A 26,529-nucleotide genomic window follows, 5' to 3' on the forward strand; every position below is an offset into this window, starting at 1 on the left:
CTGATGTTGAGCAGAGCTTTTCCTGTACCACACACAACACACCAGACCCAAGAAGTAGGTATCTTTAATATTTAGTCTCCATTTTACCATTAAGGTAGAAGAGATGAGAGTTATTTTGCCCGAGATTGAACTAGAATTACTCCTTAAAGGAAATATAAATTTAACATGGTTAAAAGTAGACCATAAAAATCGGATTTATCTGTTCAATTACTTGAAGGTATCATAAAATGGAAGATAAGTGATAACGTTATTAGTATAACTTTGAAGTAAATAATAGATTTTACCATGATGAGAGCCTGAGATTATTTATTTCTGTCCTTGTGTAAAGAACTTTTTTTTGAAGGAAGATTTGAGGTAGAGGAAAGGGGTATACCTCTTGGAGTCCCTAAAATCATAACGTGTGAGTGACAGATTTTATCAGTCAGTGAAAGCAGCCCTGCTGGGCAGATTACAGCTTTACACATATCACCAGTTATTGCAAATCAAGTGTTTCATGTGAAAATTCTTGGGTGGCCAGGTGTAATCTGTGAAGTGCCTCATCATGTAAGCAAAGCTGTGTTCTCTAGGATTAGCTTCTTATCATACTCATGAGTGTATTTGGGTACACAACCAAAAAGAATGTTAGGGTAAAAGGCGTGTGGAATGATGTGTGCTTGGGGAGTACTTATTAACCCTGGAGCAAGGTTATCAAACTTCATTTCCTACCTTAATTGAAATGTATTTGACATATAATATTTTGTAAGTTTAACATATACAATGTATATATGGCAAAATGCTTCCATAATAATGTTAGGTAACACATCCTTCATGTCACATAATTACCATTTTTTCTTGTTATTGTGAAAACATTTAAAATCTACACTCACAGGATTTTAGGTATGTAACACAGTATTGCGACGTATAGTCATCATACCGTACTTTAGATTCCCAAAATTAATTCATCTTATATCTGAAAGTTTGTACTCTTTGATGAACATCTCCCCATTTCCCCCACCCTGCCTGGTAAATATCAATTTACTCTCTATTTTTAAATTGCACATATAAATGAGATCATACAGTATTTGTCTGACTTATTTCACTTAGCATAATAGCGTCCAAGTTCATCCATGTTGTTGCAAACGGCAAAATTTCATTTTTATGGCTGAGTAGTATTTAATATACACACACACACACACACACACACACACACACACACACACACACACACACACACACACACACACACACACACATATGTATATACAGATACACCACAACTTCTTAAACTATTTATTTATTGATGGACATTTAGGGTGCTTCCATATCTTGGCTATTGTAAATAGTGTTGCTGTGAACATTGAAGTGCAGGTATCTCTTTGAATTATTGTTTTCATTTTTTTCAGATAAATACCCTGGAGTCAAATTGCTGTGGTATATGTATTTTTAGCTTTTTGAGAAAACTCTATATTGTTTCCACAGTGACCACACCAATTATTCTCACCGACAGAGTACAAGGGTTCCCTTTTCTCCACATCTTCGCTATCACTTGTTATTTGTGGTCATTTTTTTTTTTGCGGTATGCGGGCCTCTCACTGCAGCGGCCTTTCCTGTTGCAGAGCACAGGCTCCGGACACGCAGGCCCAGCGGCCATGGCTCATGGGCCCAGCCGCTCTGCGGCACTTGGGATCTTCCCGGACCCGTGCAAGAACCTGAGTCCCCTGAATTGGCAGGTGGACTCTCAACCACTGCGCCATCAGGGAAATCCTGTCGTCATTTTAATAGCCATTCTGACGGGTTGAGGAAACATCTCATTGTGTCTTTAATTTGCATATCTCTAATGATTAATGGTGTTGAGCATATTTTCATGTGACTGTTAGCCAGCTGTATGTCTTCTTTGTAATATGTCTTTTCATAGATATCTTTATTTGTGTCATATTTTAGATTCCATATGTAAGTGATGGCATATGGCATTTGTCTTCCTCTTTCTCACTTCACATAGTATGATAATCTCTAGGTCCATCATGTTGCTGCAGATGGTGTTATTTCATTCTTTCTGATTGCTGAGTAATAGTCCACTGTGTGTGTGTGTGTGTGTGTGTGTGTGTGTGTGTGTGTGTGTGTGTGCAGTTTACTATTGTAAATAGTGCTGCAATGCTCATAGGGATGCATGCAACTTTTTAAATTATAGTTTTATCTGGGTATATGCCTAGGAGTGGGATTGCTAGATCATATGGTGTTTATTTTTAGTTTTTTGAGGAAACTTCCTACTGTTTTCCATGGGGGCTTCACCAATTTACACTCCCACCAAGAGTGTAGGAGAGTTTCCTTTTCTGTCCAACATTTATTGTTTGTAGACTATAATGTCTGTCTTTCTTGAGTTGTTTGTAAATTTTGGAAAGTAAGCCCTTGTCAGTCGCTTGATTTGCAAATATTTTCTCCCAGTCCGTATGTTGTATTTTCATTTTGTTTGTCATTTCCTTTGCTGTGCAAAAGCTTATAAGTTTGACTAGGTACCATTCATTTATTTTTGCGTTTACTTCTATTCCCTTGGGAGACAAACCTAAGAAAACGGTACAATTTATGTCAGAGAATGGTTTGCCTATGTCCTCTTCTAGGAGTTTTCCTGTCGTATATTTAAGTCTTAAAACCATTTTGAGTTTATTTTTGTGTATGGTGAGGGTGTGTTCTAACTTCATGGATATACCTGCAGCTGTCTAACATTTCCAACAACTCTTTTTGGTTTTTTTGCCATAATATGGTGTTTTGGTACAAGCAGCAATGCAAATCCAAAGGATGTAATTTAGAGGAAACTCTGTCCTGTCTATTCTCTAAGAACTAGAACAAGGAGAATGAGAGATGATTGTGGGTAAATCAAACCGTTTTCTCTTAATTACAGCTGAATAACGGAGCAAACTCCAATAGAAGGTTGTGATTTGCTTTTTTTTTTACATCTTTATTAGAGTATAATTGCTTTATAATGGTGTGTTAATTTCTGCTTTATAACAAAGTGAATCAGTTATACATATACATGTGTTCCAATTTCTCTTCCCTCTTGGGTCTCCCTCCCTCCCATCCTCCCTATCCCACCCCTCCAGGAGGTCACAAAGCCCCTAGTTGATCTTTCTGTGCTATGCGGCTGCTTCCCACTAGCTATCTACTTTACATTTGTTGGTGTATATATGTCCATGCCTTTCTCTCGCTTTGTCACAGGTGACACTTCCCCTCCGCATATCCTCAAGTCCATTCTCTAGTAGGTGTGTCTTTATTCCTGTCTTACCTCTAGGTTGTCAATGACATTTTTTTCCTTAAATTCCATATATGTGTGTTAGCATATGGTATTTGTCTTTCTCTTTCTGACTTACTTCACTCTGTATGACAGATTCTAAGTCCATCCACCTCACTACAAGTGACTCAATTTCCTCTCTTTCTGTGGCTAATATTCCATTGTATATATGTGCCACATATTCTTTATCCATTCATCTGATGATGGACACTTAGGTTGTTTCCATCTCCAGGCTATTGTAAATAGAGCTGCAGTGAACATTTTGGTACATGATCTTTATGAATTATGGTTTTCTCAGGGTATATGCCCACTAGTGGGATTCCTGGGTCATATGGCACTTCTATTTGTAGTTTTTTAAGGAACCTCCATGCTGTTCTCCATTGTGGCTCTATCAATTCACATTCCCACCAGCAGTGCAAGAGTGTTCCCTTTTCTCCACACCCTCTCCAGCATTTACTGTTTCTAGATTTTTTGATGATGGCCATTCTGACTGGTGTGAGATGATATCTCACTGTAGTTTTGATTTGCATTTCTCTAATGATTGATGTTGAGCATTCTTTCATGTGTTTGTTGGCAGTCTGTATATCTTCTTTGGAGGAATGTCTATTTAGGTCTTCTGCCCATTTTTGGATTGGGTTGTTTTGTTTTTTTTGTTATTGAGCTGCATGAGCTGCTTGTAAATATTAGAGATTAATCCTTTGTCAGTTGCTTCATTTGCAAATATTTTCTCCCATTCTGAGGGTTGTCTTTTGGTCTTGTTTATTGTTTCATTTGCTGTGCAAAAGCTTTGAAGTTTCATTAGGTCCCATTTATTGTTATTTTTATTTGCATTTATCTAGGAGGTGGGTCAAAAAGGATCTTGCTGTGATTTATTTCAGAGTGTTCTGCCTATGTTTTCCACTAAAAGTTTGATAGTTTCTGACCTTACATATAGGTCTTTTAATCCATTTTGACCTTATTTTTGTGTATGGTGTTAAGGAGTGATCTAATCTCATACTTTTACATGTACCTACCTGTCCTGTTTTCCCAGCACCACTTATTGAAGAAGCTGTCCTGTATCCACTGTACATTCCTACCTCCTTAATCAAAGATAAGGTGACCATATATGCGTGGGTTTATCTCTGGGCTTTCTGTCCTGTTCCACTGATCTTTCTATTTTTGTGCCAGTACCATACTGTCTTGATTTCTGTAGGTTTGTAGTATAGTCTAAAGTCAGGAAGCCTGATTACTCCAGTTGCGTTTTTTGTCCTCAAATTGCTTTGGCTATTCGGGGTCTTTTGTGTTTCCATACAAATTGTGAAGTTTTTTGTTCGAGTTCTGTGAAAAATGCCAGTGGTAGTTTGATAGGGATTGCATTGAATCTGTGGATTGCTTTGGGTAGTACCGTCATTTTCACAATGTTGATTTTTCCAATCCAAGAACATGGTATATCTCTCCATCTATTTGTATCATTTTTAATTTCTTTCATCAGTGTCATAATTTTCTGCATACAGGTCTTTGTCTCAGGTAGGTTTATTCCTAGATATTTTATTCTTTTTGTCGCAATGGTAAATGGGAGTGTTTTCTTGATTTCACTTTCAAATTTTTCATCATTAGTGTATCGGAACGCCACAGATTTTTGTGCATTAATTTTGTATTCTGCTACTTTACCAGATTCATTGATTAGCTCTAGTAATTTTCTGGTAGCATCTTTAGACTTTTCTATGTATAGTATCATGTCATTTGCAAAAAGTGACAGCTTTACTTCTTTCCCGATTTGAGTCCTTTTATTTCATTTTCTTCTCTTGTTGCTGTGGAGAAAACTTCCAAAACTATGTCGAATAAAAGTGGTGCAAGTGGGCAACCTTGTCTTGTTCCTGATCTTAGTGGAAATGGTTTCAGTTTTTCACCACTGTGGACGATGTTGGTTGTGGGTTTGTCATATATGGCCTTTATTCTGTTGAGGAAAGTTCCCTCTATGCTTACTTTCTGCAGGGTTTTTATCATAAATGTGTGTTGAATTTTGTCAAAATCTTTCTCTGCATCTATTGAGATGACCATATGGTTTTTCTCCTTCAGTTTGTTAATATGGTGTGTCACGTTGATTGATTTGCGTATATTGAAGAATCCTTGCATTCGTGGAATAAAGCCCACTTGATCATGGTGGATGACCCTTTTAATGTGCTGTTGGATTCTGTTTGCTAGTATTTTGTTGAGGATTTTTGCATCTGTGTTCATCAGTGATATTGGCCTGTAGGTTTCTTTGTGACATCCTTGTCTGGTTTTGGTATCAAGGTGATGGTGGCCTCGTAGAATGAGTTTAGGAGTGTTCCTCCCTCTGCTATATTTTGGAAGAGTTTGAGAAGGATAGGTGTTAGCTCTTCTCTAAATGTTTGATAGAATTCACTTGTGAAGCCCTCTGGCCCTGGGCTTCTGTTTGTTGGAAGATTATTAATCACAGTTTCAATTTCAGTGCTTGTGATTTGTCTGTTCACATTTTCTATTTCTTCCTGATTCAGTCTTGGCAGGCAGTGCATTTCTAAGAATTTGTCCATTTCTTCCAAGTTGTCCATTTTATTGGCATAGAATTGCTTGTAGTAATCTCTCACGGTCTTCTGTATTTCTGCAGTGTCAGTTGTTACTTCTCCTTTTTCATTTCTAATTCTACTGAGTCCTCCTTTTTGCTTGATGAGTCTGGCTAATGGTTTATCAATTTTGTTTATCTTCTCAAATAACTAGCTTTTAGTTTTATTGATCTTTGCTATCATTCCCTTCATTTCTTTTTCATTTATTTCTGATCAGATCTTTATGATTTCTTTCCCTCTGCTAACTTTGAGGTTCTTTTGTTCTTCTTTCTCTAATTCGTTTAGGTGCAAATTAGGTTGTTTATTCGAGATGTTTCCTGTTTCTTAAGGTAGGATTGTGTTGCTATAAACTTCCCTCTTAGAACTGCTTTTGCTGCATACCATAGGTTTTGGGTCGTCGTGTCTCCATTGTCATTTGTTTCTAGGTAAATTTTTATTTCCTCTTTGATTTTTTCCGTGATCATTTCGTTATTAAGTAGTTTATTTTTTGGCCTCCATGTGTTTGTATTTTTTCCGATCTTTTCCTGTAATTGATATCTAGTCTCATAGCGTTGTGGTCAGAAGAGATAGTTGATACGATTTCACTTTTCTTAAGTTTACCAGGGCTTGATTAGTGACCCAAGATATCATCTCTCCTGGAGAAAGTTCCATGAGTACTTGAGAAAAATGTGTATTCTGTTGTTTTTGGATGGAATATCCTATAAATATCAATTAAGTCCACCTTGTTTAATGTATCATTTAAAGTTTGTGTTTCATTTTCATTTTGGATGATCTGTCCATTGGTGAAAGTGGGGTGTTAAAGTCCCCTATTATGAATGTGTTACTGTCGATTTCCCCTTTTATAGCTGTTAGCATTTGCCTTATGTATTGAGGTGCTCTTATGTTGTGTGCATAAATATTAACAATTTTTATATCTGCTTCTTGGATCGATTACTTGATCATTATGTAGTGTCCTTCTTTGTCATTTCTAATAGTCTTTATAGTCTATTTTGTCTGATATGAGAACTGTTACTCCAGCTTTCTTTTAATTTCCGTTTGCATGGAATATCTTTTTCCATCCCCTCACTTTCAGTCTGTATGTGTCTCTAGGTCTGAGGAGGGTCTCTTGTAGACAGCATATATATGGGACTTCTTTTTGTATCCATTCAGCCAATCTGTGTCTTTTGGTGGGAGCATTTAATCCATTTACTTTTAAGGTAATTATCCATGTGTATGTTCGTATTCCCTTTTTCTTAATTGTTTTGGGTTCGTTATTGTAAGTCTTTTCCTTCTCTTGTGTTTCCTGTCCAGAGAAGTTCCTATTGTGTCTGTTGTAAAGCTTGTTTCGTGGTGCTGAACTTTCTTAGCTTTTGCTTGTCTGTAAAGGTTTCAATTTCTCTAACAAATCTGATTGAGATCCTTCCTGGGTAGAATAATCTTGTTTGCAGGATTCCCCTTCATCACTTTTAAATATGTCCTGCCAGTCCCTTCTGGCTTGCAGAGTTTCTGCTGAAAGATCAACTGTTAACCTTATGGGGATTCCCTTGTGTGTTATTTGTTTTTCCCTTGCTGCTTTTAATATGTTTTCTTTGTATTTAATTTTTGACAGTTTGATTAATATGTGTTTTGTTGTATTTCTCCTTGTATTTATCCTGTATGGGACTCTCTGTGCTTCCTGGACTTATTATTTCCTTTCCCATATTAGGGAAGTTTTCAAGTATAATCTCTTCAAATATTTTCTCAGTCCCTTTCTTTCTCTCTTCTTCTGGAACCCCTATAATTCGAATGTTGGTGTGTTTTATGTTGTCCCAGAAGTCCCGACTGCAGCCAATGTACACTCCAGCCTTTAGAGGCCATCTTTGCACAATCAACAGCAGTGCTTTTATGGGTCTGTCACCTAAAGGACAAACAAAAAATTTTTTTTAAACAGTGGACTACATCAAACTAAAAAGTTTCTGTGCAGCAAAAGAAACAACAGTAAAAAGACAACGTATTAGATGGAAAAAATATTTGCTAACCATATATATGAGGAAGTTTATTTAAAATATATTTAAAAACATATAACTTTATAGAAAAAACAAATAATTCAAATTGGCAAAAGGCCTGAGTAGACTTTTTGCCAGAGAAGGCATATCAATGGAGAACAGGTACATGAAAAAAATGCTCGCAGGCTTTCCTGGTGGCGCAGTGGTTGAAAGTCCTGCCGATGCAGGGGACCAGTTTTCGTGCCACAGTCCGGGAAGATCCTGCATGTCCCGGAGCAGCTGGGCCTGTGAGCCTTGGCCACTGAGCCTGCATGTCCAGAGCCTGTGCTCTGCAACGGGAGAGGCCTCAGCAGTGAGAGTCCTGTGTACCACAAGAAAAAAAAAAAAATCTCAACATCACTAACATCGGGGACATGCAAGTCACATCCACTACGAGTTATAACCTTATGCTTGTTAGAATGGTCATCATAAAGAACCCCAGAGATAACAAATACCGGCAAGGATGTGGGGAAAAGAGAACATTTGTACACTGCTGGTGGAATTGTGTACTGGTATAGCCACTATGTAAAACAGTATTGAGGATTCTCAAAAAAATTTAAAACAGAACTACCATATGATCCAGCAACTCTACTTCTGAGACTCTTTCCAAAGTAAATAAAAACATTGATTCAAAAAGGTATCTACACTGCTATGTTCATAGCAGCATGATTTACAATAGCCAAGACATGGAAACGTGTCCATCAGTGGACGAGTAGATAAAAAGTTGTGGAATATATACACACAATAAAATGTTATTGAGCCATAGAAAAGAAGAAATCCTGCCATTTGTGACAACATGGATGGACCTTGAGGGTATTATGCTAAGTGAAAGAGGACAGAGAGAAAAATGCTGTATGGTCTCACTCATGTGTGGAATCTAAAAACAAACAAAAACCAAACATAGGAAAAAGGTCAGATTTTTGGTTACCAGAAGTGAGAGGTATTAAAAGAAGGTGCTCAAATATACAAACTTCCAGTTGTAAGTACTAGGGATATAGTATACAACATAACTATAGTTAACATTGCTGTGTGATAGAAAGTTGTTGAATGTAACCTTAAGTGTTCTTATCACAAGGAAGTAACAAATAACTGATAACACTTGGTGTGCTTTCATTATTTCCAGATAACAAAAATGACTTTAGAACACTTTAACCTAATATATTCTTCTTCACTTTATATGTTATTGTGGTTGCACACTTTAATTCTGTATACACTTAAATTTCCATAGTGCATTGTGTCAGTGTTACCAAAATATTTACCCTTTTTCCTGATTTCACTTCAATTCAGTGTGTCCCTCTAAGATAATTTCTTTCAGTCTAGCCAGCAATATTTTGGATCATGTTTTTGTTGGCCTGAAAGAAACCTCTACATCATTTTTGTAGAATACTTTGCTTGGCATAAAGTCCTAAATTTACAGATATTTTCTTTCATCTCTGAAAATTTTATACAACTGTATTTTGACTTCCTTTTTCTATCAAGAAGTCAATTAATCTATTTGTTGCTGCTTAGAAAACATCTTTAACTGCTTTTAAGACTTTTTCCTCGTCATTTATTTTCAACAGCTATATTATGATATATATATGTGTGTGTGCTTTTTATACTTACCTATCAATATTACTTTTGCCTCATATAGCTTTTTAAATCTATGGCTTTGTGCATAGTGTTAGAAAACCCTTAGCCATTCTTATTTCAAGAATTGCTTCTTCCCCATACGTTTGCTTTCTTTCTTGAATCCCAAATACATTCATGTTAGACATTTTCAGTGCTTTTTCCATTTTCTATCACATTTTGGTTCTCAGTGATTAATTTTGGAAACTCTCTGAGCTATGGTCTTGTTCAATATTGTATTATTTGACCATGTTCAATCATCTATCAAAGCTATCCACTGAGCTGTTAATTTAGATTTTATGTTTCTTAGTTCTGTAATATTTTCTTGTTGCTATCCAGTACTTTACTAAAATTATTGCTCTTATTATCTGCCTTCTTAAATGTATTAAAGATAAGCTTTAAAATATCTGCGGCTGATAATTTCATTATTTATGTTCTGTAATCGTTTTCTATTGTCTGCTATATATTTTCGTTTCAATAACATTTTCCACATGTATCTGATAACTTTTTATATAATAGTTTTATTGAGATATAATTTACGTCATATAATTCACCCATTTAATGTTAACAATTCACAGAACTGTGCAACCGTCACCTCAATCAGTTTTAGAAAAATTTCATCATCTCCCAAACCCAAATTAATTAGCAGTTACTCTCCAATATCCCCCCAGTTCCTCATCTCTTGAGACAAATACTAATCTATGTCTATTCTCGACTCTTTTCATAAATGGAATTATATGATATATGATATTTTGTGACTTGCTTCTTTTACTTAGCATGTTTTCAAGGTCCATCCATTTGTGTGTTTTATTACTGCATTTCATTCCATTGCTAAATGATGTTTCATTGTACAGATATACCAATTTTGATTATCCATTTATCAGCTGATGTACATTTTCCCACACAGTTTTGAGCCTATTGTGAATAATGCTATTAAAATTCATATACAAACTTTTGCATGGACATGTTTTCATTTTACTTTGGTATATAGTTATGATTGAAATTGTTGGGTCATATAGTATCTCTTTGTTAAACTTGTTGAGGAAGTACCAGAGTGTTTTCCATAACAGTTAGTATGGGTCCACGATTGGCAATCACATTGTATTATTATAAACTTCACATTATACTTGCTAAGGCTGTGCTATGGTCTATTTGTGTCACCCCAAATTCATGTTGAAATCCTATCTATAAAAGTAATGGTTTTAATAGGTGGGGCCTTGGGTAGTTGCTTAAATCACAAGGGTGGAGCCTCATCAATGGAATTAGTGCTTTTATAAAAGAGGCCGCAGAAGGAACTTTAGCCCACCATGTGAGGACAAAGCGTGAAGGCACTGGCTACGAACCAGGAAGGGATTCATTACCAGAAAACGTGACACCTTGATCTTGGACTTTCCAGACCGTGAGGAATCCATTTCTGTTGTTTAAAAGCTACCCTGGCCATGGTGTTGATATCAGCAACCCAAATAGGACAGACTACCATAACAAAGTACAATAAACTGTGTGGCTCAAACAAAAGAAATTTATTGTCTCACAGTGCTTCAGGTGAGAAAACAGAGATTGAGGCGTCAGCAGGGTTGGCTGTTTCTCAGGGCCATGAGGGATCTGTTCCAAGTTTCTCTTTTGGCTTAAAGCTGGCCAAATTCTCCCGTCTCCGCATATCAGCTTCCTTACATGTATGAATCTGTATCCAAATTTCCTTTTCCAAATGAGGTTGCATTCAAAGACACTGGGGTCTAGGACTTGAACACGTGAAATTTTGGAAGCAACAATTCAATCCATAACACGATTATACACATGCCTCCTTTTTTAACAAGTATTTCATTATGTCTTTCACTTTCTGAAATAAAATCTGTAATATAACCAAATTATACACAGAAATTTCCAAAAAATTGCACAGTGCTCTGTCACATCAAGGGAAAATACGAAAGTAATTTAAATAAAATTTAAGTATTTCACTTTGCATGTAATTGACATGGCTTCATAGAAGACCCAAGGAAGAAACATATCTACATAGTTGGATATCTGTCATTCAGGCCTGTTTACCTGGTGGCTCAGACACGACAAGCAACTTGTACTCAGTGATGTGACTTGTCAAAAAACGATTAAATATTGGTTAATTTCAAACCAGATTGAAATAAAAATTTCACTCTATTTACAAATCAGCTGTATTTCCGGGAAAATCAGTGTATAACATCTCTGCATAGAAATAATTTTTGAATGTACAGATTAAACAGAGTTAGACAAATAGTTTTGCATATTTCTTGTTTTTGACCTGCCTAGGTGGCCTATGAACATGTAAAAGTTGTGCAGGAGGCAAGACAATTATTTCCTGCACAGAAGAATGTCAAGCAACCCGTCTCCCCTCTTAATAAATAACAGTGGTGCCCGCATCATTGTGACACATTTCTAGACATCTCCTTGAGATGGCCTTGCCCAGAACGAGTTCAGACCTTTGAGACCACTGGGACCTGTCTGAAATTTTGTTGGGCCCTACTGAATTAAAATTTTATTTTAACTGATGTCAAGGTTATTATACTTTCAAGGGAGAAAAAGTTATTGTCAACTTCTTGACACTAAAAGTTGTCTGCAGAGGAGAGTAATACTTAATATACCCCTTATTCATAAATGTACAAATCTAAATTGCCATTCCAGTTGTTACTAATTATAGGCATGAAAATATAGAAAATGTGCTCAAAATCCATAATTGGGGTTGGCTTTTAATTTGTGTATTGCTTGGTTTTCCCTAGGAACCACTTCACTGTCTTGGAACTTCCAATTTGGTATATGTGTGTGAGTGTGTGTGTGAGTGAGTGTGATGTGTATTTATGAGTGTGAGTGTGTTATGTGAGTATATGTGTGTGTGATGGATGTGTACAAAATGCAACTGTAAAAAGAATGGAACAATTAGCTCTATATGAGGAAGTGACTGCAAAAATAGGTGAATGTAACAAAAAAGAGATACACTCATGGAAACAGAGATCATTAGTGGTTACCAGTGGGGAGAGAGAAGTGAGAAGATAAGAGTAGGAGATTGAGATGTACAAACTACTATGTATAAAATAAAGAAGCCATAGTACAACATAGGGAATATAGCCAATATTTTATAATAAGTATAAATGGAATATAACTTTTAAAAATTCTTAAACACTATGTTGTACACCTGACAGTTATATAGTATTGTACATCAACTATAACTCAACAAAAACAAAAATTTTAAAAATAGGCAAGAAATCTGAATAGATGTTTCCAAAGAAGATCAACAAATGGCCAACTACATGAAAAGATCTTCAAAATCACTTATCATCAGTGAAATGCAAATCCAAGCCAACTGAGATATCTCACACCTGTTAGAATGACATTATCAAAATCTAAGAGCTAGAAATGCTGGCAAGGATATAGGAACCACTGTGGGAGAACAGGTGTGGCCCCACTTACCAAAGGACCTTTATGCCACGGGAAATGGTAAGTCATTAAGGTTTTAAATTAGAGAAATGACGTTAGATTTATTTTCCGGAGAAAATCACACTGGAACCTGTGTGACTGAAATAGTCAAGCAGGGATGGTTGCATAACTATATAGAGAAATTAGAAGGCCACTACGGATTCCAGACGTGACTTGGAGAGATGGTCCAAACTAAGGCTGGAATGATGGGGTTGAGCAGATGGAGACAGACTCAACACAGATTGGAATTTCCGATTAGTAAATTGAGAAATGTGAGGCAACTATGGTAGGGTTTTTGCCTACATGTCTAAGGAAATTGTAATATTTTTACCGAAGGAAGGAGATATTGAAAAGATATGAGAATTTACTGTAAAAGATAATTTGGTTTTATTCATATTGAAATAGATACGGAAATATTCAGCACAAATCTGACCTGGAATTCAGGAGAATGGGGTTAGGATAGGATCTGGAAGTCATCCTACAATGGGGAGTGGAAGATACCAGCAGGGAAGAGCACTAGTAAATGCAGCTGGTTTCACTTAAAGACCAGTTATGACTTAATTATCCATATCCACATAATCATGCCTGGAAAATAGTTTGAGCACACTTCCACAGTACTAATATTTGATAGTAGTACATTATTTGCTTCAAAAACCTTGATTTAAATCAATCTGGCAAGCTTTGCTGAGTTCACACTGCACAATTCCTGTTGAGGAGAGAAATACATAAAGGCAGGAATTTGAGTTAGTACACTGTCACATATGTGTGGATTCCACATGGTATTTAGAAAACAGTTGTTGGTTGAAATGATTTTCCTCAAAGAGCCTGCAGAACTTCAGAAAAGGTAAGACTTTTTACAGGTATTCTGTGCCTGCTCATACACACACACACACACACACACACACACACACACACACACACACACACACACACACACACACACACACACACATACACACATAACACATACTCACGTGCACTCATGCACACACCCTTGCAAAATTATTAAAAAACAAGTAAGAATTCTCTGAAAGAAGCTGCTGTCATGTAAGGTTCAGACCAGCAGTTTCTCAAACTTTTATTTCATAATTCTCTCAAATAGACTCAGGAAACCACTGAATAACAAAATCTAGTCCTTTTGTTTAATACTAATCTTTTAGAACCTCTCATGTAGTTATCATCTCTAAGAGCGGAGAAGAGTGTGAACCGTGTCCAAAATGTATCAGTGAGATACGCAGTCATCTTCCTTTTCATGCTAACTTCTCACCTTCATCCTGATCTCCTGCAAGAGGTAAGCTGTAGTCTTTCAAACAAAGCTGTGCCTCTGTAAACTTGTATGGAAATACTACAGCTTCCTAACATGTTCAACCTCGGAGCAGGAGCCCTCCTCCTGCTTCCAGGCACTTACCCAGCATCATTCCTCACTTCTGGTAATTCAGGGACGAGCTAGAGGAACACATAGAAATCAATCAATAAGAGCCCAGCTTTGCAGAAGAAGTCTTTATCACTTTATGCCACTTGGACCAAGACATCCTACAAGGTTTTAATAATGAAATCTAATGTATTTTTTAAAAAACATTTAAATTTTTGAAAGTTAAGACAGTAAATTGCATGAAAATACAAAAATGTAGAAATGTTTACATTTCCTGGTTTTTAGATAAGGAAGAAAGTAATTTTGTTATTTTGAGATTCCTATATATTCCCCAAGGTGAAGCAGATTATCTGGTTTAAAATGGGGAAAAACAAAATGAGATATATATAGTGGTTTATATGGGCTCCTACTTCAGGAGAATGTTATTTGTGTCAGTTGTAGGGGAAAAGGTCCCCCAACGCAATATCGCATGGGTTATGAAAATAGGCGTTGACTCAATATTTAACACCAGTATTAGTGGAGTCACGCTGTAATCATCAACTCAGGCTAAAGTTTGTGTAAAGTTCAGTTTAAAGAATTGAATGTACTCAAATGTTTGCCAGATTCTTTTAGTAGAAAGTGAGGTGCTCTCGACATATTTCAAGGTGCCGGTGGCTATGAAGTTGTACTTTTTCTGTATCTGCACGTAGTATCTTTTAAAATACTCAAAATATTTGAAATATGATTTTGCAACATGCTATCAGTCATTTTGCGGTGGAGATAGCCTGAATGGATATCTGGTTCATAAATGGAGATTCTGGGAAAATTCTGCCTATTCTACAAGAACATGCTATTTCATGGCAAACATATACATTTGGGGCTGTTTTCATAGGTTGGACGTATCTTTTGCAACTTCCTCTCCTGTCAGTCTCTTAATTTTTAGTCCACTGCATAATACTGCCTCAAAATATGAAAATGTATGTTATTCATTTACACCAGCGTAGAACATAGATAATCATATCAGTAAGGTTTGAAATTTCACAAAATTAAACCATTTTAGATGCATGATCGCAAAAATCTTACTTTTTTATTTTTGCAAATATGTACACTTTGACCAACACCTCTTCATTTCCCCCAATGAGCCAACCTCTAGTAACCACCATTCTACTTTTGCATCTGTGAATTTGACTTTTTTATATTCTACATGTAAGTAATATCAAACAATATTTGTTTTTGTCTTATTTCTCTTAGCATAATGCCCTCCAAGTCCATCCATGTTGTTGCTAGTGGCACAATTCCAATTTTTGTATGGCTGAGTCATATTCCATTGTATAAATACCAGTTTTTTTATCCATTTTTCTGTTGATGGAGGTTACTTCCATATCTTGAAAATTGTAAATAATGCTGCAATAATTATGGGGATCCATGTATATTTTGTCCAGGTACAAATCCCCATGTACCTGGGTAGGGCAAAAGAAAAAGAAAAAACAGAAACAAAAGAATAGGATGAGACCTGCATCTCAGGGAGGGAGCTGTGAAGGAGGAACTATTTCCACACACTGGGAAGCCCATTCACTGGTGGAGACAGGGTGTGAGCAGGGGTATTCTTGGAAGCCACAGAGGAGAGTGTAGCAACCGGGGTGCAGAAGGCAAAGCGGAGAGATCCTCACACAGAAAGTTGGTGCTGACCGGCTCTCACCAGCCTGAGAAGCGAATCTGTTCAAGCACAAGATCAGGTGGAGACTAGGAGCTGAGGCTCAGGATTTGGAGTTCAGACCCCAGGAAGATGACTGGGGTTGACTGTGTGAACACAGCCTGAAGGGGGTGAGTGTGCCACAGCTAGCTGGGAGGGAGTCCAGGAAAAGTCTAGACCTGCCTGAGACAAGAGACAATTGTTTGGGGTGTGTGATGAGAAGGGATTCAGAGGACTGCCTAAATGAACTTCAGAGATGGACAAAAACGGCGGTTATCAGTGTGAACACCAGAGACAGGCAAGAAATGCCTGTTGCTGGTGCAGCCTCCAAGAATCCTGTGTGCAAGTAGAAGTCACTATCCACACCTCCCCTCCTGGGAGCCTGTGTAGCCCACCACTGCCAGGGTCCCATGATCCAGGGACCACTTTTCTGAGAGAACACATGGTACGATCAGTCTGTTGTAACATCAAACCGGCCTCTGCCACCACAGGCTCACACCCCTCATTCTGTACCACTCCCTCCCCTTGGATTGAGTGAGCCACCTCCTGTCAGACACCAGAGGGTAACCAACATGCAGAGGCTGGGACAAATCCAAAGCTGAACCCCAGGGGCTGTGCAAACAAAGAAGAGAAGGAAATTTCTCCCTGCAGCCTCAGGAGAAGCAGATTAAATATCTACAATCAACTTGTACACTGCATCTGTGTAATACTTATATAGACAACAAATCATTTCAAAATTGAGGCTGGGAACTTTAGGAGGAAATGTAGATTAGGGTTTTGCTGGATGCGACTGACCAGTTCTTGATTTTTATGTTTATCTTAGTTTAGTTTTTAGCAGTTGTTATCATTGGTGGATTTGTTATAGACAAACTATAGACCCCTATCACTCACCTCTGGCCTTGTGGAAATTTCTCAAGCACAGGAGTTAAAACTAAGGTTTTCTCATAAATTGCTTTCACACGCAGATCCCAACAAGACCAAAACAAACCCTGGTGCACACAGAGGGTTCAGATACCAGTGTTGTCACAATATATTATCGAAAATGTAAAATGTCTCATTTCCAGACATTTTTTATCAACATTTACAGAACCTACAAATGAGAAAGCATGCCACATACACAGGAGTAAAAGCTGTCAGTAGAAGTCATCCTTGAAGAATCCCAGATGTTGGATGTACTTGACAAAGACCTTAAGTCACCTATCTTAAATACTTTTGAAGAACTACAGGAACCCATGTCCAAAAATTAAAGGAAACTGTAACAAATAGATTGGAGTAGACAGAGCAAAGGATCAGCAAACTTGAAGACAGGCCAGTAGATTTTATCCAAAGACAGGAAAAAAATGGAAAAAAAAGGAAAAAGGTGTATCAAAACTCGTAAACCTATGGCACACCATGATCAACAACATACAATTAGTAGGAGTCCCAGAGGAGTAGTCTATACATCCAAGAACTCAACAAACTTCAATGAACTCAAGGAGATCCACGCTTATCATATCATAGTCAAATTGACAAAAGTCAGAGAAAATTTTGAAATAGGCAAGGGAAAAATTATCATTTTTAAGTTTCAATATGATTAACAGCTGATTTCCCTTCAGATACCATAGGGGCCAAAAGACAATTACATGGTATCTTCAAAGTGCTTAAGAGGAAACTCTGCCTCAATAATTTTATAATAAAACTCTTTGAAAAATGGATAAATAAAAATATAAACAGCATAATGGCAGAAAATATTTGTAAAACATATGTCTGATAAAGGAGTTGAATACAAAATACACAGCTCCAAACTCCAAAATATGGGGAAAAAATCCAATTTAAAAATGAGCAAAAGATTTGAACATACCCTAGCAAACGTCATATATATGACCAATAAATCCATGGAAAGATCCTCAATAACAACCATTTGGGAAATGCAAATTAAACAACAGTAAGTTACAACCTGACACTTCTATGACTGTTGGAGAAGTATTAAATATAGAGTAAACCCATGACCAACAGTTCCACTCAGGTATATTCTGAAGAAAACTGAAAACATATTGACACAAAATCTTGTACACAATGTTCCTAACAGCATTATTCATGATAGTGTAAAAGTAGATCAGACGAAATGTCTATCAAATGACAAATAGATTTAAAAAAATGCATATCCATACAACAGAATATTATTGAGCAATAAATAGGAATGAAGTACTGACATGTGCCAAAGTGTGAGTGAACCTTGAATACATTATGCTAAGTAAAGAAAGTTATAAAAGATAACATGTAGTATGACTCGATTTATATGAAATGCCTAGAATAGGCAAACCTATGGACAGAAAATATATTAGTGGTTGTCTAGGTCTGGGAGCGATGCATGATATGTGTTAAGGAGGTGGAGTTGGGAGTGAATGCTAATGACTAAGTTTACATTTTGGGATGATAAAAATACTCTAAAATTAGATTTATGTGACAGTTTCACCACTCTGAGAGTATACTGAAAAACACCAAACTTGTACGTTAAATGTGTCAGTTTTATATCTCAATAAAGCTGTTTAACAAAACAAATAAAAAAGAATTATAGCATAAAGTACCTTTTATAATTTGATAGTTTAATGAGGAGATAAATCTATTGAGACAGTGGCTAATGGCCAAGTAAAATGTTTGGTTACTTCAGGCTGAGTCTAATGCCTTGATGTCAACTTTGTCCAGTTAGGGGAGAGCAAGTAAGTATCCTTGCAATGTTGACAATAATTTCACAGAGTAATCCACAGTTAGAAAGCAGGAAGCGTACTTGTATTCTATTACATCAGAGAGTTCCGGGGAGTTTAACGTTGCGGTCCCAAGTGCTGTTCAGAAAGGGAATCCAGGAGTTGAAAAACAAGCATCGGGCCAATCACTGGCTTGGGCTTAGGGAACCAACAGAACCCTGCTAACTACCAGTAGGAGTAGGGGAGAACCCTTATCCAAGACACCCAGTTCTGGGCATGTTGCCCACACTGAGCCTAGAACACCAAAATATCTTGCTTTTCTAGAGTAACTAACAAGTTGGATAATGGTCTCAGGAAAATGTCAAACTGATCAGAACTGGAGACTAAAAGAGCATAACAGAGTAAGTTGACCTCTCAAATCCTTATTGTCTTTCTTAAAGTTATTATGCTAAATGAAATAAGTCAGAGAGAGAAAGACAAATACTGCATGAATGATATCACAAGTGCAGAATTTAAAAATACAACAAACTAGTGAATAGAACAAGAGAAGCAGACATAGATTAGAGAACACATTAGTGGTTACCAGTGGGGAGAAGGAAATGAGGGCAATAGAAGTTAGGGAATCAAAACGTGTAAACTGTTTTGTATAAGTTACAAGGATATATTGTACAGCACGGGAAATATAGCCAGTATCTTATAACTATAAATGTAGTTTATAACCTTTAAAAAATTGTGACCCATTATACTGTACACATGACATATTGTACAACTACACTTCAATAATAAAAAAATAAATATGTTGGAAATAATAAAAGCTATTTATAATAAAAGTTTATAATGAAAAAAGTAAAATCACCTTTCTTGAGATCTGGACAAAGTTCAGGAAAAAGGTGGAAGGTCTGGTGAGTGTGGGCCAGGTTGTTAGATCCTGGTGTTTAGGAGCTAGTGAGACTCTGACCAGTACTTTCATGTGCATTCTTTGAACGTCATCTATAATCAAGCCTTCCACAGTGAAAGATATGTGTTGTGTCCATACAGATGATGGAAACACTTGTGGCTTGGAATATCTTGCTGATTGTGAAGATCTGCAGTAGAAACCTTCTGGGTTAGGTGGCCTTTGCCCATGGACTAAAATTTCAGCTCCTATTAAATGATCAGCATTATAATTTCGACATTAATGCTTTACAAACCTACATCTTTCAAGTGTTATTTTTTCTGCATTTTCAGATGGCTACCCCAAAGAAGAAATGATTTATAGATGGAGAAAAAATTCGGTTGAGGCAGCTGATCAGAAATCCTGGCGGCTTTATCAGTTTGACTTCATGGGCCTCAGAAACACCACAGAAATTGTGAAAACATCTGCAGGTAGTAGTTAACTTACAGAAGTGTAGTTCTCAAAACCAAATCCGACTTTTTCCCACTGATGACTTAGGCATACCTTTCCCTTTCATGCAGATTTCTTCCTGTGTATGTTTAAAATAATTATATTCGGATCAGCATGATTCTTAAATGACATCTGAGGCAAAACAGCTGATTCAAAGCTCAAAAATATTTAGTATTTTAACTGGGATTGGGAAAAGGGTGACAAGATTATCTTATATTTTTAAATTGAGACTATGTTGACATTATGTCTATAAACCTAAGATTCTGATCCCTGACCGGATTTATATAAACCAATTTCCTAAGTGTGAGAGTTCTACAAGTTCTACAACTAGATACAGAGACATGCTTTATTAATGTCTTTAAATACATTTTTTTTTTGTTTTATGGCTTTTGTTTGTTTTTTTGGTAATTTCCACAATAGGAATCTATGGTCCACTATTTTGCAGTTAGTTTTTTTCTGACAGGTCTTGGGGATTAGATTGGTCTCAAGTCGGCTTTTCTGCTGATCTAGTTATTTGTTAATATGAATCATTTATTGGCTTTTAAAACTCAATAATTTGTTTCATATGACTATGTTAAGTGTAAATTTTAATAATTAGTGTAACTATCTTTAAAGAACAGTCTAAATTCTTGATATAATTCTAAATAGAGAACTATAGTTGCCCCTTGATATCCATGGTGAGTCATTCCAGGTAAAGATATCAAAATCCCAGTTGCTCAAGTTTATTACATAAAATGGCATAGTATTTGCATTTAACTTACATCTTCCTGTATACTTTAAATCATCTCTAAATTACTTATAATACCTAATACAAAGTAAATGCTAAACAGTTGTAAATAGAATATGAATGCTATGTAAATTGTTGACCCTTGAACAACACAGTTTAAACTGCACATGTTCACTTATATTTGGATTTCCTTGTAGTAAGTACTATACAGTACCACACAATCCCAGTTTGTTGAATCCCCATATGCAGAACCGCAGATGCGAAGGAATCAGAGAAACATATATACTGAAGAGCACGTATATATGGAGCTTCAACTGAATGGAGGGTTGGTGCCCCTAACTCCTGTTGCTCAAGGCTCAATTGTCCTTTTCCGTGCAAGGCAAATTCAAGTTTGCTTTTTTTACCTTTCTGGAAAAAATATTTTTCAAATATTTTCGATCCACGGTTGTTTGAATCTGGGCTTGTGAAACTCATGGCTGTGCTACATTTACACAGGGAGAAAGGTTTTAAACACTGATCAGCAGAGAAAAGAAAACTTCACAAATGTCACAATAGTAAAGGTGAGAAATAACGTTTATGTTTAAATATTAAATATTGATAAGGTTAAAAGAATGGAAGATCATAATTATATAAATATACTTTGGAAACTACATAAAGGAACATGTTTGGGGTAAGATTTTACCAAAATAGTCACTTAAATTAATAATGTAATTACATTCCTGGAGAATTTGAAATAAACTAGCAGACTTTTGGGGTGTAAGGCTGAGCAAAAGAGGGTAACCAAACTGGGTGATCTAACATTTAAATGTCAAACATTGATACTGATATTCCTTTTCCATTGTAAGCACGATGATGTTAAACAAAAGGAAAGGTGAAGGCAGGTTGAACACAACTTGTTTTAAAATTAACCCTAAGAGAAAGGGAAGTGGCAAATGGAGGGACTGGTGGAGTTGAGGTAGTAGCCGGAGTAATTTTTATGCTACTGAGGGTTAAGAAAAGTATGAAAAACATTCACTGGAGCAAGGAGCTTTCAGTCTCACTAGAAAAACATGATGAACATAAAAGATTAATGAGTAAACTAGGAACGGATGCAGCAACATAATAAACATTACGTTGGGCTCAACTGCCGGGAAGACAGAAGAAATTAGGAGAGTTTTTTTTAATTTTTTAACTTTTGGTTGTGTTGAGTCTTCCTTGCTGTGCATGGACTTTCCTTAGGGGTGGAGAGTGGGGACTATTTATATCGGTGTGCAGGCTTCTCAATGTAGTGGCTTCTCTTGTTGCAGAGCAAATGGGTAAATGGGAGTTTTTTCTTAATTTCACTTTCAGATATTTCATCATTAGTGTATAGGAATACAAGAGATTTCTGTGAACTAATTTTGTATCCTGCTACTTGACCAAACTCATTAACTCAGTACTTTTCTGGTACCATCTTTCGGATTCTCTATGTATAGTATCATGTCATCTGCAAACAGTGAGAAGTTTGCCTCTTCTTTTCCGATTTGAATTGCTTTTATTCTTTTTCTTCTCCAATTGCTGTGGCGAAAACTTCCAGAGCTATGTTAAATAATAGTGATGATACTGGGCAACATTGTTTTGTTCCTTAACTTAGTGGAAATGGTTTCAGTTTTTCACCACTGAGGTCGATGTTGGCTGTGGGTTTGTCATATATGGCCTTTACTATGTTGAGGAACGTTCCCTCTAAGCCTACTTTTTGGAGGGTTTTTTTTTTTTTATCATAAATGGGTGTGGAATTATTTGAAAGCTTTCTCTCCAACTATAGAGATGATCATATGGTTTTTCTCCATTTTGTTAATAAATATGGTGTTTCGTATTGATTGCTTTACATATATTGAAGATTCCTTGCATTCCTGCAATAAACTCCACTTGATCATGATGTATGATCTTTTTAATGTGCTGTTGGATTCTGTTTGCTAGTATTTTGTTGAGGATTTTTGCAACTACGTTCATCAGTGGTATTGGCCTGTAGGTTTCTTTGTGACATCTTTGGTTTTTGTGATGGTGGTGGTGATGGTGGCCTCGTAGAATGAGTTTAGGTGTGTTTCTCTCTCTGCAATATTTTGGAAGAGTTTGAGAAGGATAGGTGTTAGCACGTCTCTAAATGTTTCATAGAATTCAACTGTAAAGCCAACTGGTCCTGGGATTTTGTTTGTTGGAAGGTTTTTAATCAGTTTCAATTTCAGTGCTTGTGATTGGTCTATTCATATTTTCTATTTCTGCCTTGTTAAGTCTCTGAATGTTGTACCTTTCTAAGAATTTGTCCATTTCTTCCAGGTCGTCCTTTTCATTGGCATATAGTTGCTTGTAGTAATCGCTCATGATCCTTTGAATTTCTGCAATGTCGGTTGTTATTTCTTTTTCATTTCTAATTGTATTTACTAGCGTCCTCCCTATTTTTCTTCATGAGTATGGCTAATGGTTTATCAATTTTGTTTATCTTTTCAAAGAACCAGCTTTTAGTTTTATTGATCTTTGTTATCATTTCCTTCATTTCTTTTTCATTTATTTCTGATGAGGTCTTTATGATTTCTTTCCTTCTGCTAACTGTGGAGATTTTTTGTTCTCCTTTCTCTAATTGCTTTCGGTGCAAGGTTAGGTTGTTTATTTGAGATGTTTCCTGTTTCTTATGGTAGGATTGTATTGCTATAAACTTCCTTCTTAGAACTTATTTTGCTGCATCCGGTAAGTTCTGGGTCGTCTTGTTTTCATTGTGATTTGTTTCTATGTGCTTTTTGATTTCCTCTTAGATTTCTTCAGTTATTTCTTGGTTATTGTGTAGTGTTTTGTTTAGCTTCCATGAGTTTGTATTTTTTACAGATTTTTGCCTGTAACTTATATCTAGTCTCAGAGCGTTGTGGTCAGAAAAGATACTTGATACGATTTCACTTTTCTTAAATATACCACGGCTTGATTTGTGACCCAAGATACAATCTATCCTGGAGAATGATCCATGAGTACTTGAGAAGAATGTGTATTCTGTTGCTTTTTAATGGAATGTCCTAAAATTATCAATTAAGTCCATCTTGTTTAATATATCTATTAAAGCTTCTGTTTCCTTTTTTATTTTCATTTGACTGATCTGTCCTTTGGTGAAAGTGGGGTGTTAAAATCCCCTATTATGTTTGTTACTGTCGATTTCCCCTTTTGTGGCTGTTAGTATTTACCTTATATATTGAGGTGCTCTTATGTTAGGTACATAAATATTTACAATTGTTATAGATTCTTGGATCGAACCCTTGATCATTATGTAGTGTTTGTCTTAAAGTCTATTTTGTCTGACATGAGAATTTCCTCTCCAACTTCCTTTTGATTTCCATTTGCATGGAATATCTTTTTCCATCCCCTCTCTTTCATTCTTTAGTATTCCTAGGTCTGAAGTGGGTCCTTTGTTGATAGCATACATATGTGTCTTGTTTTTCTATCCATTCTGCCTTTCTGTGTCTTTTGGTTGGAACATTTAATCCATTTACATTTAAGGTAATTATCGATACGTATGTTCCTCATACCATTTTCTTAATTGTTTGGGTTTTTTATAGTAGTTCTTTCCCTCCACTTGTGTTTCCTGCCTAGAGACATGTCTTAGCAATTGTTGTAAAGTTGTTTTGGTGGTGCTGAATTCTCTTAGCTTTTGCTTGTCTATAAAGGTTTTCCTCTGGCAAATCTGAATGAGATCCTTGCTGGGTAATCTTGGTTGTAGATTTTCCCTTGTCATCACCTTAAATATGTCTTGCCAGTCTCTTCTTGTAGAGTTTCTGCTGAGAGATCAGCTGTTAATCTTAAGGGGATACCTTTGTGTGTTTTTCATTGTTTCTCCCTTGCTGCTTTTAAAGTTTTTTCTTTAATTTTTTATAGTGTGATTAATATGTGTCTTGGCATGTTTCTCCTTGGATTTATCCTGAATGGGACGTTCTGTGCTCCTGGACTTAACTATTTCCTTTCCCATATTAAGGAAGTTTTCAACTGTAATCCCTTCAAATATTTTCTAACTTTCTTTATCTTTTCTTTTTCTGTGACCCCTATAATTCGAATGCTGGTGCATTTAATGCCCCAGAAGTCTCTGGGACTGTCCTCAATTCTTTTCATTCTTTTTTCTTTATTATGATTTGTGGTATTTACACTGTTTTATCTTGAAGGTGACTGATCCGTGTTTCTGCCTCAGTTATTTTGCTATTGATCCCTTCTAGAGAATTTTAAATTTCATTTATTGTGTTGTTCATCACAGTTTGCTTTTTGGTTCTTCTATTTCCTTGTTAAACGGTTCGTGTATTTTCTCCATTTTATTTACAAGATTTTGGATCATCTTTACTATCATTATTCTGAATTATTTTTCAGGTAGACTGCCTATTTCCTCTTCATCTGTTACATCTTGTGGCTTTTGTCTTTGCTTCTTCACCTGCTGTGTGTTTCTCTGTCTACTCATTTTGCTTAACTTACTGTGTTTGGGGTCTCCTTTTCGCAGGCTGCAGGTTGCTAGTTCCTGCTGTTTTTGGTGTCTGTCCCCAGTGGTGAAGTTTGGTTCAGTGGGTTGTGTAGACTTCCTGGTGGAGGTGATAGTGACTGTGTTCTGGTGAATGAGGCAGGATCTTGTTTTTCTGGTTGGCTGGTCTGCCCTGGTGGTTTGTTTTGTGGTGTCCATGGTATTATTATGGTTATAGACAGCCTCTCTGCTAGTCGATGGTGTTGTGTTCCTGTATTGCTAGTTGTTTGGTATGGGGTGTCCAGCACTGTAGCTTTCTGGTCGTTGAGTGTAGCTGGGTCTTTGTGTTGAGGTGGAGATCTGTAGGAGATTTTCACTGTTTTTTTTTACGTTGAGCTTTGGAGGTCTCTTGTGGGCCAGTGTCCTGAACTTGGCTCTCCCACCTCAGTCGCACAGCCCTGATGCCTGGCTGGAGCACCAAGAGCCTGTCATCCACACAGTTCAGAATAAAATTGAGAAAAAAGAAAGAAGAAAGAAAAAGGTAAAATAAAAAATTATTTTATAAATGTTTTAAGTAATAAAAAAAGAAAAAAAAGAACAAACACACTAAAAATCAGGCCCACCATGATAACTAGTGCTAAAAACTATACAAAAACAAAAAACAGACAGAACTCTTGGATAAATGTTAAAAGCAAAGTTATACCGACTGAATGACACACAGAAGCCTCCACATACGTACTCACAAAAGAGAATAAAAAAAAAATATATATATATATATAAAATCTTTGCTCGCAAAGTCCACCTTGTCAATTTGGGATGATACGTTGTCTATCCAGGTACTCCACAGGTACACGGTACATCAAGTTGGTTGTGGATATTTAATCCACTCTGCATGGAGGTCGCCTGAGGGCAGGCATCTGTACTTCGCTCAGATAGGACAGGGTTTAAGTAGCAGCTGATTCGGGGGCTCTGATTCACTCAACCCGGGTGGCGGGAGAGGTACAGAAAGCGGAGCGAGCCTGCAACGGCAGAGGCCAGCATGACATTGCAACAGCCTGAGGTGCGCCGTGTGTTCTTCAGGGGAAGTGGTCCCTGTATTACAGGACCCTGGCAGTGGTGGGCTGCACAGGCTCCTGGGACAAGAGGTGTGGAGAGTGACTTGTGCTTCCACACAAGCTTCTTGGTGGCTACAGCACCAGCCTTAGCATCTCATTCCCGTCTCTGAGGTGTGCGTTAATAGCCGTGGCTTGAGCCCATCCCTGGATCTCCTTTAAGCGGCACTCCTAATCCCCTCTCTTTGCACACCAGGAAACAGAAGCAAAAAAAACGATTCTTCAGCAGCTCCAGACATTTTCCCGGACTCCCTCCTGGCCA

General features: G+C 36.8%; 1 protein-coding gene across 1 annotated transcript in view; it reads left to right on the plus strand.

Moving 5' to 3' along the window:
* The window catches only part of GABRG3 (gamma-aminobutyric acid type A receptor subunit gamma3), a 643,304-nt gene that overhangs the window by 598,526 nt on the left and 18,249 nt on the right, over window positions 1-26,529 (plus strand). The window contains exon 6 of the mRNA XM_019945622.2: window positions 19,834-19,971. Coding sequence (XP_019801181.1) covers window positions 19,834-19,971 — 138 coding nt within the window. The remainder of the gene's footprint in view (window positions 1-19,833; window positions 19,972-26,529) is intronic.

This window comes from Tursiops truncatus, chromosome 2 (assembly GCF_011762595.2).
Source record: "Tursiops truncatus isolate mTurTru1 chromosome 2, mTurTru1.mat.Y, whole genome shotgun sequence".
Lineage (NCBI taxonomy): Eukaryota > Metazoa > Chordata > Mammalia > Artiodactyla > Delphinidae > Tursiops > Tursiops truncatus.